This window comes from Prionailurus viverrinus, chromosome F1 (assembly GCF_022837055.1).
Source record: "Prionailurus viverrinus isolate Anna chromosome F1, UM_Priviv_1.0, whole genome shotgun sequence".
Classification (NCBI taxonomy): domain Eukaryota; kingdom Metazoa; phylum Chordata; class Mammalia; order Carnivora; family Felidae; genus Prionailurus; species Prionailurus viverrinus.
Window position 1 is genome coordinate 38,644,961 of NC_062577.1, and position 13,131 is coordinate 38,658,091.

The 13,131-nt window shown below is 41.3% G+C and overlaps 1 protein-coding gene across 4 annotated transcripts; it reads right to left on the reverse strand.

The window, feature by feature from the left end:
- Positions 1–4,044: 4,044 nt before the first annotated feature.
- UBE2T (ubiquitin conjugating enzyme E2 T) lies at positions 4,045–12,721 on the reverse strand. 4 transcript variants are annotated; one of them, XM_047841006.1, is made up of 9 exons: positions 12,659–12,677; positions 12,340–12,541; positions 10,651–10,808; positions 8,958–9,130; positions 8,319–8,388; positions 6,870–6,975; positions 6,653–6,751; positions 6,426–6,509; positions 4,045–4,417 (listed from the first exon to the last, which is right to left on the reverse strand). In XM_047841006.1, the coding sequence occupies exons 4-9, from the start codon at positions 9,064–9,066 to the stop codon at positions 4,292–4,294; spliced, it is 594 nt and encodes a 197-aa protein (XP_047696962.1). In that variant the 5' UTR covers positions 9,067–9,130; positions 10,651–10,808; positions 12,340–12,541; positions 12,659–12,677; the 3' UTR covers positions 4,045–4,291. The 4 variants fall into 4 exon arrangements, with proteins under 4 accessions (XP_047696962.1, XP_047696961.1, XP_047696960.1 ...); XM_047841005.1 differs by lacking the exon at positions 12,340–12,541 and having other exon boundaries at positions 12,659–12,721; XM_047841004.1 differs by lacking the exon at positions 12,659–12,677 and having other exon boundaries at positions 12,340–12,645.
- Between the last annotated feature and the right edge of the window lie 410 nt (positions 12,722–13,131).

Consider the following 13,131-nt stretch of genomic DNA (forward strand, 5'->3'; position numbering starts at 1 on the left):
CACCCTGCTCTTCCCTCCCTCAGGCCACCCCAACCTAAACAAGACAACCTGGGCAGGGGGGCCACATGCTGATGGAAAAATACACACTTGGCTGGAAAAGCAGCTTTATTTGTATGTGTTGAATTCCCACAGCAGCTGAAGGATAAATAGCTGGTCCCCAGCCTTAGCTTAGAGACTGCCCACAAGGTGGGTGGTAAAATCTGTTCTTATTTAAATAGTTTTTGGGGAGGGGTGGGGAGAGGGACTGGGGGCAGCAGGAGAGGGGAGCTTGGAATCTGCAATGTTTATATGATCAGTCACGGATGTCATCTCTCCTCTTTAATTAGGGGTTTGTAGCTGGGAAACTTTGCTCAGCTTGCTTGTCCTAGGAACAGAGCAGACGGGCGAGTAGGCAAGGGGCAGAGCATCTCTTCGGGGCCGAACTGTGGTTGGACTGCTGTCTCCATCCCAGTCCCCAGCTAAGCACTCAGTAAATGTGAGCACCGTGCTGCGCCCTGTACTGGGTGCTTTATGTGCCTTATCTTAGTCAATGCTTACAGCAACCTCATGAGTTAGGTACTATCATTATCCCTGTTCTGTGGGAGAAACCCAAAGTCCAAAAAGATTGAGTAGCATACCGGGGGCCCACAGTTGGTAAGCAGTACCAACTGATAATGCCCAGCCTGGGCTGGCTGGGGTCTCGTTGACTCCAGTGTCCATGCTTTTAACCCTTGCCATCGTTCCTTTGGCTAGGGGTTAGGGACCTGGGCTTTTCTCATTCTCATTTTCTTTCTTCGGTTCTCTAGCCCGAGTCCTCTGTACTTGCTGAGTCAGAGAAATGAATAGATGACTTCTAATCATTTTTGGCTCTTTTCATTACAATTAGAAAAATTTCTTGTTGCCACTATATCCCCAGCACTTGGAATCAGACAATGTGCATAAAATGGACACATTTTCTGGTAAGAACAAGTGCTATGAATAAAGTCTATCAGGGTAATGGGCTATAGGCCAGAGTGCCTGGAAGTCAAGGTGCTCCTTTAGATGGAATAGACAAGGACTTTCTGGGGCAGCTACATTTGAGCTGAGACCATCATGAGCAATGTAGAAATCCCTGGAGGGGGAGTGAGCTAGATGTGTTCAAGAGATTCAAAGTAGGCTTCTGTGGCTAGAGTAGATAAGGGGTAGAGGGCATGCCTCTAGATAAGGATGGATAGATAAGGCAAAACAGGGGCTAGATCAATGTCTTATGGCTCAGGGAAGGAGACTGGATTTTTCCCACCCTAATTGCTAAAGGAAGCCACTTGGAGAGTTTTAAGGAAGGAAATAAAATCTGGCTTTTAGATCATCAGAAGTTCGTTCTTGCTGCTGTGAGAATGGACTGTAGAGAGGGTCAAGGCTGGAGGCAAGGAGACATAGGCTATGACTGTGCTACAAGTGGGATGATGGCAGCTTGAACCAGTGTTAGAAGAGGTAGAGAGAAGTGGCTGGCAGAACTGACCAGACTTGGTGATGGATCAGTTGTGTAGGGGGTTTGTCCTATAGGAGGTGCTCCTTTCCTACAACTGTTCCCTAAGTTCATCTCACACTTCACATCTGGCTTCACCCTCATCAGCATGTGGCATTTCCCTGGTCACAGCGATTGGTTTCAAGATGGTCCGATCATAGGAATTTTTGCTCCATGTCCTGCTGGGTGTAAATTAGAGAGACATAAGCCTACTTGCCGCTAGTAGTCACTCTAAAAGGGGACTTTGTTTAAGGAGCAGAGCGTCAAGACAATGTTGTTACTCTGGATGGCAGATGGAAAGAGACTGAAATCTTGGTATGGTTGAGCCTCTGAACATACCAGTACAGATGCTCCCCCTATCCCCGGACTTTCTACTCAGTAAGGCAAAGAGCTTCCCTTGTTAGGGTCACCAGTTGAATTTCACTCACAACTGAAAGCATCCCAACCGATATGCTAATGTTATCTAGGAAGCCCAAATCAGAACTAAATATGCATGAGTGTAGGAGACAAGCCTGGAATAAAATCAATTCTGGGCTTCAAAAAGAGAACTGATTTGGGGGCGCCTTGGTGGCTCAAGTCAGTTAAGCATCCAACTTTTGGTTTTGGCTCAGGTGATGATCTCACAGTTCATGAGATTGAGCCCCGCTTCAGGCTCTGTGCTGACAGCTTGGGATTCTCTCCCTCTCTCTCGCCCCTCCCCTGCCCACGCATGCACATTCTCTTGCTGTCTCAAAATGAATAAACATTTAAAAAAATATTTTAAAAAGAGAACTGATTTTGAGAAATGTGTTAAAGAATTTTATAGAAGTTGGACATCTAAATAAATAAACAAACAAACAAATAAATAAGGCACCTGGGTGGCTCAGTCAGTTAAGTGGCTGACTTCGGCTCAGGTCATGATCTCACGGTTCATGGGTTCAAGCCCTGTGAAGAGCTCTGTGCTGACAGCTCGGAGCCTGGAGCCTGCTTCAGATTCGTGTCTCCCTTTCTCTCTGTCCTTCCCCAGCTTGTGCTCTGTCTCTGTCTCTCTCTCTCAAAAATAAACATCAAATAAATAAATAAATAAATAAATAAATAATGAATTCTATAGAAGTTGGAAATTGATGAAGTGGGGGATACAGAAGAAATTTATATTTTCAGCTTAGGCCATCATCTGTCATCAATGGATTATATAAATTCCCATTTCTTATCTTCTGGGTATTGAGTCCTACATGTTTTGTGGCAGGCTGTGCTGAATGAAGGATACAAGGTAACTCAGAGGTGGATGAATGGAAATCGCCTATTCAGAAAGGCACGATTTTAAAGTTCATTTATTTATCCTGAGAGGGGCATGAGTGGGGAGGGGCAGAGAGAGAGGGAGAGAGATAATCTCAAGCAGGCTTTGCACTGTTAGCATGGAGCCCGATGCGGGTCTCAAACTCACGAACCTGAGACCATGACCTAAGCAGAAATCAAGAGTCAGATGCTCAGCCAACTGAGCCAACCAGGAGCCCCCAGAGATGCACTATTTTGTGTGGGTGGTGCCTGGCCTAGGTATAAAATCACTGAGATAAAACTGGTACACTGGGATATGGACAGGGACATCACAGTCTTTATTTTTCAAGGTAGACTCCTAGTATCTGTATTCCTCAGAAAGTCTTTCACTCAGCATGGGCAGCCTCTTTCCACTTCAACTGATTTCTGCTTTTTCAAATCTGTTTTCCCTGTCATCTAAATAGAATAACAAAATCCAAGTATATTATAAAATTGTGAGTGGGGGATTCAAGTTTGGCACCTATTTGTTCAGAGTAGTACTCGCCATGAAATGAAGCTAGGGACAGAAAATGACACAAAAATCCTTATTTAAATTTGTATGATTATTTGGTTAATCTCATGTCAGAATTTTTCACCACTGTATTCTAAAACACTAGCACAATACTTGGTACATAGCAGGTGTTCAATAATTTATTGAACAAATGAAAATTATACCCTAGTAATTCTGACCAGCTATAAAAATCACAAAAAGTTAAAGCTACAAAAAAATTAACAAAAGGGTACATTACCTTATTCCCACATTGTATTAAAACTTCTAAAAATGGGGTGCCTGGGTGGCTCGGTCGGTTGGGCGTCCGACTTCGGCTCAGGTCATGATCTCACGGTCTGTGAGTTCGAGCCCTGCATCGGGCTCTGTGCGGACAGCTCAGAGCCTGGAGCTGCTTCGGATTCTGTGTCTCCCTCTCTCTCTACCCCTCCCCTGCTCAAGCTCTGTTTCTGTCTCTCTCAAAAATAAATAAACATTAAAAAAAAAAAAACCCTTCTAAAGATAAAGTAAAATAAAATAAAATAAAATAAAATAAAATAAAATAAAATAAAATAAAAATCTGAAAACCCAGAATCCCTAAAGCTTAGTGGTAACTGAACTGTTTCCAATAGCTATTTTACATCTACGTCAAACATTCAGTGTCCTGAGTGATGTTGGAAAGTTGGCAAAATAAAAGAGAAAATTCCAAATATTTTAACATTCTTATTATATAGCTTTCTGGACAGTTTGCTCCCAGACACACATTCAGGATAAACACACATTCAACATTAAATGATTATTTATTTTTCAGGTTTAAAAGGTTTCAAAATACGTATGTACAAGCTAAATAAAACAAACTACCCTCAGAGCATCTATGTAGAGCAGAATATGTAAATACACAAGGTCTGTTTTAGACGATACAAAAAATGATAATGTCAACAAATACAAAGACAAACAGTCAAGAAAGGTAAGCAAATTAGAGCATCTTTGCAAAGAATATATTAACTAAGATAGACCAGGACGAACCCCTAAGCATCAGGGCAAAATTTCTTTTCTGTGCCTCCCAGCTGCCTGGCTTTCCTTTTCTGTGTTGTGCTGCATACTTCTGAGTCACCAGCCTCTGGCAGATCACCAGGCATCTCCTCCTTATCAGCCTAAAAAGGAGCAGATACAGTAAGATAGAAGGTTCACACTAAAACCAGGATGGAGAACAATGAAGTGCTGTAATATTATTTCCAAGTACTTCTTTGTTGCCTCTTGTATATAATTTTCCCTCCAAAAGCATCCTCCTCAATCTTTTGTATATTTTAAATTTTTGTTTCTTTTCATAAGTAAATGCTACTTAACTCAATCTGAAGGATGTTATAACTCAGCAAGAAACAGAACGTGCAAATCTTTGTTTTCCTGCAATTTGTATTGTTAAAGGAGGAAGTTCTATCAATTTAAATCGGGGAAATTTTCCTTCTTCCATGAATGGTCCCATAAGAAATGTTAATTTTCCCCTCCCTCCTCTACCTCTCTCACTCCTTCCTGATTCCTGCAGTAGTCGCTTCTCAGCATTAAAAAAGAAAACTTTGAAAAAAGAATCTAAATCATCTCTCATTTATCCATGCTACCCCCAAGAATATATATTAAAAAATTAACCCTTCAGTAAGCGGTGCTGGGAAAACTGGACAGCGACATGCAGAAGAATGAACCTGGACCACTTTCTTACACCATAAACAAAAGAAACTCAAAATGGATGAAAGACCTAAATGTAAGACAGGAAGCCATCAAAATCCTCGAGGAGAAAGCAGGCAAAAACCTCTTTGATCTTGGCCACAGCAACTTCATACTCAACATGTCTCCGGAGGCAAGGGAAACAAAAACAAAAATGAACTACTCGGACCCCATCAAAATAAAAAGCTTCTGCACAGCGAAGGAAACAATCAGCAAAACTAAAAGACAACCTACAGAATGGGAGAAGATATTTGCAAACGACATATCAGATAAAGGGTTAGTATCCAAAATCTATAAAGAACTTATCAAACTCAACACCCAAAAAACAAATAAACCAGTGAAGAAATGGGCAAAAGACATGAATAGACACTTCTCCAAGGAAGACACCCAGATGGCCAACTGACACATGAGAAAATGCTCAACATCACTCATCGTCAGGGAAATACAAGTCAAAACCACAATGAAATACCACCTTACACCTGTCAGAATGGCCAACGTTAACAACTCAGGCAACAACAGATGTTGGCGAGGATGCAGAGAAAGAGGATCTCTTTTGCACTGTTGGTGGCAGTGCAAGCTGGTGCAGCCACTCTGGAAAACAGTATGGAGGTTCCTCAAAAAACTAAAACTAGAACTACCCTATGACCCAGCAATTGCACTACTAGGTATTTATCCAAGGGATACAGGTATGCTGTTTTGAAGGGACACATGCACCCCAGTGTTTATAGCAGCACTATCAACAAAAGCCAAAGTATGGAAAGAACCCAAATGTCCATCAATGGATGAATGGATAAAGAAGATATGGTACATATATACAATGGAGTATTACTCGGCAATCAAAAAGAATGAAATCTTGCCATTTGCAACTACGTGGATGGAACTGGAGGGTATTATGCTAAGTGAAATTAGTCAGAGAAAGACAAATATCATATGACTTCACTCATATGAAGACTTTAAGAGACAAAACAGATGAACATAATATAAAAACAAGGAGGGGGACAAAACAAGAGACTCATAAATATGGAGAACAGACAGAGGGTTACTGGATGGGCTAAAGGGGTAAGGGGCACTAAGGAATCTACTCCTGAAATCATTGTTGCACTATATGCTAATTTGGATGTAAATTAAAAAAAATTAAATTGAAAAGTATATATACATACATATATATATATATACATATATAAAATTAACCAGATGCTGCCCGCCCTCTAGTGTTGTCAATAGATGACAACTATTAAGGAAAAATGTACTTTTTGTTTGAACTACTAGGCTGTTTTGCTGAATAAGTATTTAGAAAGTTGCAATAGGAGAAAAAGATCAATTAGCTACTCTAGAGTACAGTACAAGTTTAGCAAAGTTCATAAACATGTATACATTTATAAACAGATACACTTTTAATGGGCTAAAAACAGGAGCAAAATCAGAACTGTACAATCATCATACCTTCTGTTTCTGTCTTGCATGCTTCTCTGTCCACTGCCTGGCATTCTTGAGGAAGACTGGCTTATTATATTTAAATTCGGAGGACTGAGACAAAATCAAAGAAGAGTCAGTGGAAAGAAAAATGATTTGTAGTGGTTCAGCTGCAGCTGCCACAGCTATCCTCACAAATGAAGTCGGAGGTATAAAGAAAGTAGGATATGGGCTGCAGAGGAAAAGAAGATACTTACTATGTCTGCCATGAGTGGGTCATCAGGGTTGGGTTCGGACATGAGCAACTGAATAGAAGTCAACACGGTTGCAATGTTGAGAGATGGTCTCCAGGCACCCTATACACAGACAAATAGGCAGATACTTGTGTATTACTAAAAATGTTATACTCTAATTCAAGTTATATAGAGGAGAACCACAGACGGCTATACAGTCCACCCTTTACCCAGCACTCACTTTTGGTGGCAATTTGAGAACATCTAGACAAATCCGTCCAGCAGAATCAATGTTTGGATGATAGATTGGAGTAAGAAATCGGATCTGAGGGGGTTCAAACGGATACCTTTGAAAGCATAGGACAATAGAGAATTTTTATTAAAATATTGCTTCTTAATGTATTATAAAGTTTCCTGATGACTAATCAGGAAGACAGCCTTTGACAGGCAAAACTTTTCTCTCCTCAAATTTTTATTATGAAAACTTACAAAAGTTGAAATAATAGCATTAAAAACACTCATATACCCACCACCTAGATCAAGCCACTTCACCCTCTAAATACTTCATCATGTGTCTCCCAAGAATAAGGTCATTCTCCTATATAACTGCAGTGCTACCAGTATACCTATGAAAAAATTAAAAATTTATTCTCCAATATCATCTACTATTCAGATATCCTCAATTGCTCCCCAGTCTTTTTTTTTTTTTTTTACATATGGTTTTTTGAAAAACAGGATGCAATTAAGATTTATACATTGCCATTTGGTTATTATGCCTTTTTACTGAGACACAAACCTTGGAAAATTCCCAGTCTATTTTCAGAACTGATCTATCACATGACTATTATGCAACTTCTCTCAGGACTTTAACAAGTTTGGCCAGGATCTGACCTAGTGAATAGATGTCTACATAACAGACATTCATTTCTTTCCTTCCTCATTCTGCACAAATCTGCAACTGCAACTCACCCGATGAGAACCTTGAAGGAGATCTGAATTAAAAGGGGCCTTAACACAGAAACAGAAAGTAGAATGGTGGTTGCCAGGTGCTGGGGGAAGAGAGGACTGGCAAGTTACTGATGAATGGGTATGGAGTTTCAGTCTGGGAAAATGACAAAGTTCTGGAGATGAAGAATGGTGATAGGTGCATAACAATGTGAATGTATTTAATGCCACCGTACCAAACACTTACAAGTGGTTTAAATGATCAATTTTTTTTTTTTTATAAATTTTTTTTTTTTCAACATTTATTTATTTTTGGGACAGAGAGAGACAGAGCATGAACGGGGGAGGGGCAGAGAGAGAGAGACACACAGAATCGGAAACAGGCTCCAGGCTCTGAGCCATCAGCCCAGAGCCCGACGCGGGGCTCGAACTCACGGACCGCGAGATCGTGACCTGGCTGAAGTCGGACACTTAACCGAATGCGCCACCCAGGCGCCCCTAAATGATCAATTTTATGGTACGTACATTTTAGCACAATGAAAAAAAGAGGGGCCTTAGATGTGATCTAACCCATTTTTAGAGAAGGAATTTGAACTCCGGAGAGATAACTTGCCCAAGGTCACATTAAATCCTAAGACTAGGATTAAAACCTAGGACCTTTAACTCCTACATTTAACACTCTACTACATTACTCTATCTTCCAATAACCGTGCTTTAGTAAGTTTAGAATCTAATTCATACTAACCTCTCAGGAATGATAACTTCCAGCTTGAAAACACCTTTTTCATAAGGTGTGTCAGCCGCACCTAATATTTCTTAAAAGAAAAAAACCTAGTTAAAAGGTAATTGGATGATTCAAATGACCACACCATACAGACCTAATAAAATTGACGGTCCTAAAGAAAAGCTAGGTCTAGGACAGTAATTCTCTTTCAGGGCTTTAATAAGCTCGCATGCGAGACACCAATGTACCCATGTACTTTGTTTCATGGTGTCAAACAAAGGAGAGATGGAAGATCAAAACAGAAGCTGGACAATACTGACCATAGATCAAATACAAGCTGCAGATTTGTTTTGTATGGACTGCAGTATTCTAATCATTTACGTTTCCTGTCTGGCCTCACAGATATTTGAGATGGTGACCTTTGGTCTAAACACTGCTTCAGAGCTGGTGTCCAAATCCTGGCTACAAGTCAGCAAAAGGTGTAATAAAAGACCAAAGAAGCAATGTCAAGCAAATCTTTTTATACATGTAAACAAATTAGGGTTAGAAAGGTGGCAGGGCACTTTGACCTTGCCATTGGTCTCTACTTTAGAGTATACAAATGTTCAGATTTCAGCACAATCTCCGGTAGGGTCATCATAGGCAACACATGATACGTACGAGCTCGCAGATCATCCATTTGGTCCTTATCTTGCCAGCAAGTGATGCCCGGGGGTGGCTCTGTGGCTAACAACTTCAGCTCCCTCTTCAGACGGGAAGCTCTCTGCATGGTCCCCAGGCAGAAGGAACCACACACAGTTCACTGCACCACCCTAGGAGCTGGCTGGGATTCACTAGGGAGAAAAGGGGCAACCATGAAATAGTCAGCAATGGTGACTGGGGTTTTTAGCACATGGCTTCAATATAGTAAAAAACAAATTCTTCATATCAATCTCCATTCTGAGAAGGGAATCTACGCTTTTTCTATTTCCTTCTTGTTATCTATTCAAGCAAGTAAATTTTAAAAATAAAGTGTAAATAATGAAAAAAGTTCTACAAACAACAAACACACTACAAGTTTTCAATTAATGTCTGTTCCCGTTGACAAATTATAAACTCATGAGGTAGAGCCTGGGTCTAATTTTACCCCCCACCGCACCCTCAGCATGCCTGGCATAGAAAAGGATTGACAAATATTAGCTGCGGGAGGAAGTCCATATAAGCTTTGTAAGGAAAGCAAGGAATGAATGATATGGAGGTAGTCTCACTTTGAGATATTTACAAGCAAAGGCTTAAATGTCTGTTTTCTCCATGTACCTTGGATTCCACATCCTTCCAGTTCTTTAGTATTTCCAATCTCCTTCCCATCAACATTCACATATGCTCAAAATCTCTCACCTAAAACAAACACCCACATCCACACCCACTCAACACCCTTCCTAACTCTACTTCTCCCTTTAGCTACTATTCAAAGGACACGGATCTTTTGATAGAGGAGTTACATATACCATCTGCCAGTTTGTCTTTTGACAAACTTTTGATGTCTTTGAACCGACGCACAACTATTAACTCTAACATAATCAATTTTAAAACCTTTTCATTTACACGGATACTTTTGTGTATTAAAATTTTCCCTACCCCCAAACTTAGCTATTTGTCTACATATTCTTCTAAATGTGTTACGATTTAAGTCTTTAATCCAGTGGGAATCACTTTTTGGGTATACTGTCAGGTAGAGGCCCAATTTTGGATTTCTTCCTCCATATGAATAACCAATTGTCTTAGTCCCTTTTATTGGAAAGTCTATCCTTTCCCTGCTGATATGGTCATAAATTAAATTTCCATATATGGGTAGATCTGTTTTGGGATTCTTCAATTTGTTCCACTGGTCAATTGGATTATCTTTGAGCCAATACTTATTTTAATTACTATAACTTATTAATAGGACTTGATATATATAAGTTGAGTTCCTCCACCTTGTTCTTTTTCTTCAGGAATGTCTTGATTACTCTTGATCCTCTGCTCTTCCATATGAAGTTTTAGAATTACCTCATAAAAGTCCACAAATACATACACCTCAGGATCTGGTTCTCAGTTTTATAAACTAAAAACTCAACTTGGCAGTAAACCTAGGTTTAGTAGGGCTTAGATGTACTAATTTGTTCCAGGCTCACTCACAAAGGCTTAAACATTAAAAGGTCAATTAATTAATTTGTACAACTACAGTAAAATCTTTAATTTTAATCCCACACAGTCTCTCAAGTTATTTCTACTTGGAAAACTAATTATAATCAGAAGATTACCTGGTGGGCACAGATTGTAAGCTGAATGGTTGTTATTTATGATAATCATAAATTTAGATTGAGCCACCTACCTCAATCACAGGGATGTTTAAAGGAGAGTAAATTTGTGTATTGGTTAGGTAAAGACACTCTCCTGCACTGTGTTGCAGATAAATTGGTCCTTTGGGTCTTTCTTTTCTAATCTTCAGGTTTGCTGCTCCTCCACAATTAACAAACTCTTCCGGAAATACTTAAATAAGATTAATAATGTTACAAGTGAATTAAATTGTTAAATATAATTATACTACAACAACCTTTCATATAAACTATTCTTTAAAAATTTTTGTTTTTATTTGAGAGAGAGAGAGAAAGAGAGACAAGGAGAGGGAGAGAGGGCAAGGTGGGGAGGGCAGAGAGAGAGGAGACACAGAATCTGAAGCAGGCGCTTAAACGACTGAGCAACCCAGGTGCCCCTGAATTATTCCTTAAAGTACTTCCAAATTTCCTTAGCCACACCCATTACGAGTATCATCTTTTGCTCGGAGCCTGGAGCCTACTTCAGATTCTTTGTCTCCCTCTCTCTCTGCCCCTCCCCTGCTCATGCTCTGTCTCTCTCTGTCTCAAAAATAAATAAAAACATTAAAAAAAAAACTATTATAAGAGTATCGTCTTTTGGAGGCAGTTATTTTACTAGATAATTAACCTCACCTTTCATATACAGATCCTTACTACTTTTCTCAGTAAGCAGATACTGAGAAAGCAAGGACAGTAAGAATCCACAAGTAACAGTGTAGTTTTATATAAAATGAGAACCCAGGAGAAAGGCATGGTAAAGGGATTAGAATACGGTGAGAACAAGCCAGACAATTTCTCTAAAGAAATTTCTCTGGTTGCCTCAACCAGACCCCAGTCTCATGATATTAACACAAATTGGTGTATGACACTCCTTGGCTCAAAAGCCATCAATTACTGCCTATTTTCTGGGCACAAAGATTCTTTACAATCAAACCCCAACGCCTATTTCCAACTTCATTTCCAGTAACTACTCTCCACAAACTTGTGCTTCAGCCACACCGACTTCTTGCTGCCCCCAAGAGTCTCATTCTTTCATACCTACAGACATATACACATTAAATGATCACTTCTTGCCCTTCTCTAATAATGCATCCCAATCCTCTACTCCTTTCAAAGGTCACCCTCTCTGCTTCCACACCAACTTGCATCGTGAGTGGTAATTCATCTGACAGCCTCTCCTCCTAAGGGCAAAATGCCTTGAGGGCAGGTCTAGTCTATCTATGTAAGTTTTTTTCCTTTCTTTTAAAAAATTTTTTGGGGCGCCTGGGTGGCGCAGTCGGTTAAGCGTCCGACTTCAGCCAGGTCACGATCTCGCGGTCCGTGAGTTCGAGCCCCGCATCAGGCTCTGGGCTGATGGCTCAGAGCCTGGAGCCTGTTTCCGATTCTGTGTCTCCCTCTCTCTCTGCCCTTCCCCTGTTCATGCTCTGTCTCTCTCTGTCCCAAAAATAAATAAACGTTGAAAAAAAAAAAAATTTTTTTTGAATCAGGGGCTCCCGGGGGGACTCAGTCGGTTAAGCGCCCGACTTCGGCTCAGGGCAAGATCTCCCAGTTCGTGGGTTCGAGCCCTGCATCGGGCTCTATGCTGACAGCTCGGAGCCTGGAGCCTGCGACGATTCTGTGTCTCCCTCTCTCTCTCTCTCCCTCTCAAAAATAAACAAACATTAAAAGAAATTAAAAAAAAATTTTTTTTAATCAACAATGCCTACCAGTATGCAGCCCTGTAATAAGTTTCAGTAGCTAATGAAGGAAACGTGAACTTTGGACCAGATGGTGAAGAAGGCAGAACCGCCTGTGCGTGGCCCCAAGGCATACTTCTCCCAGGGGCACACTTCCTGCTGCGCTCGGGGAGCTCGGGCCACCAAAGGGCTGCAGAGATTCTACAAAGCCTCCGCTTTTCCCAGCTTCTCCCTTCCGAAGAGTGGAAACTCCATTAGGCAGAAACAGGACTCCTTTCCACCTAGCACCGCAGGGACCAACGCTGGCATGCGTCTTCACCACCTTGCAACCAGAAAACTCTCCTCTTACCTGGGCGAACTCAACTCGCAACACCGCAGCGCTCAGAGCAGCTGCTCCCCGCCCCTGCGCAAGCCCAGAAGTTCGGTGCGGCTCCGCCTCCCTCCCCTAGGGGCTTGCGATTGGCCCGCAGCAATGCCCGGGGGAGGAGCGCAGCGCCCTATTGGCTAGCGCTCTGACCTGACTTCCGCTCGCGCCGCTTTCAAATCGGAGCGCGCTTCCGACCCCACCCGTCCATCTCTTACGCGAAGCCGTCGTTCAGGGCTGAGACGCTCATAGGTTCTGCCCGGCTGCACCAACTGGTGTGGCCCGTGCGGTGACAAGTTCTGCTATGAAGTCAGCTTTGTCAGAGCAGGCAAGAAGTTGGAAATCGCCTCATAGGAGGAGCAATGAAGGGAACCGGAAATATTTGAACTGGAGAAGGGAATGCGTGATACGTCTCTTCATTTAAGTATTCTTTCACATGGAAAATTCAGCTTCAGAGG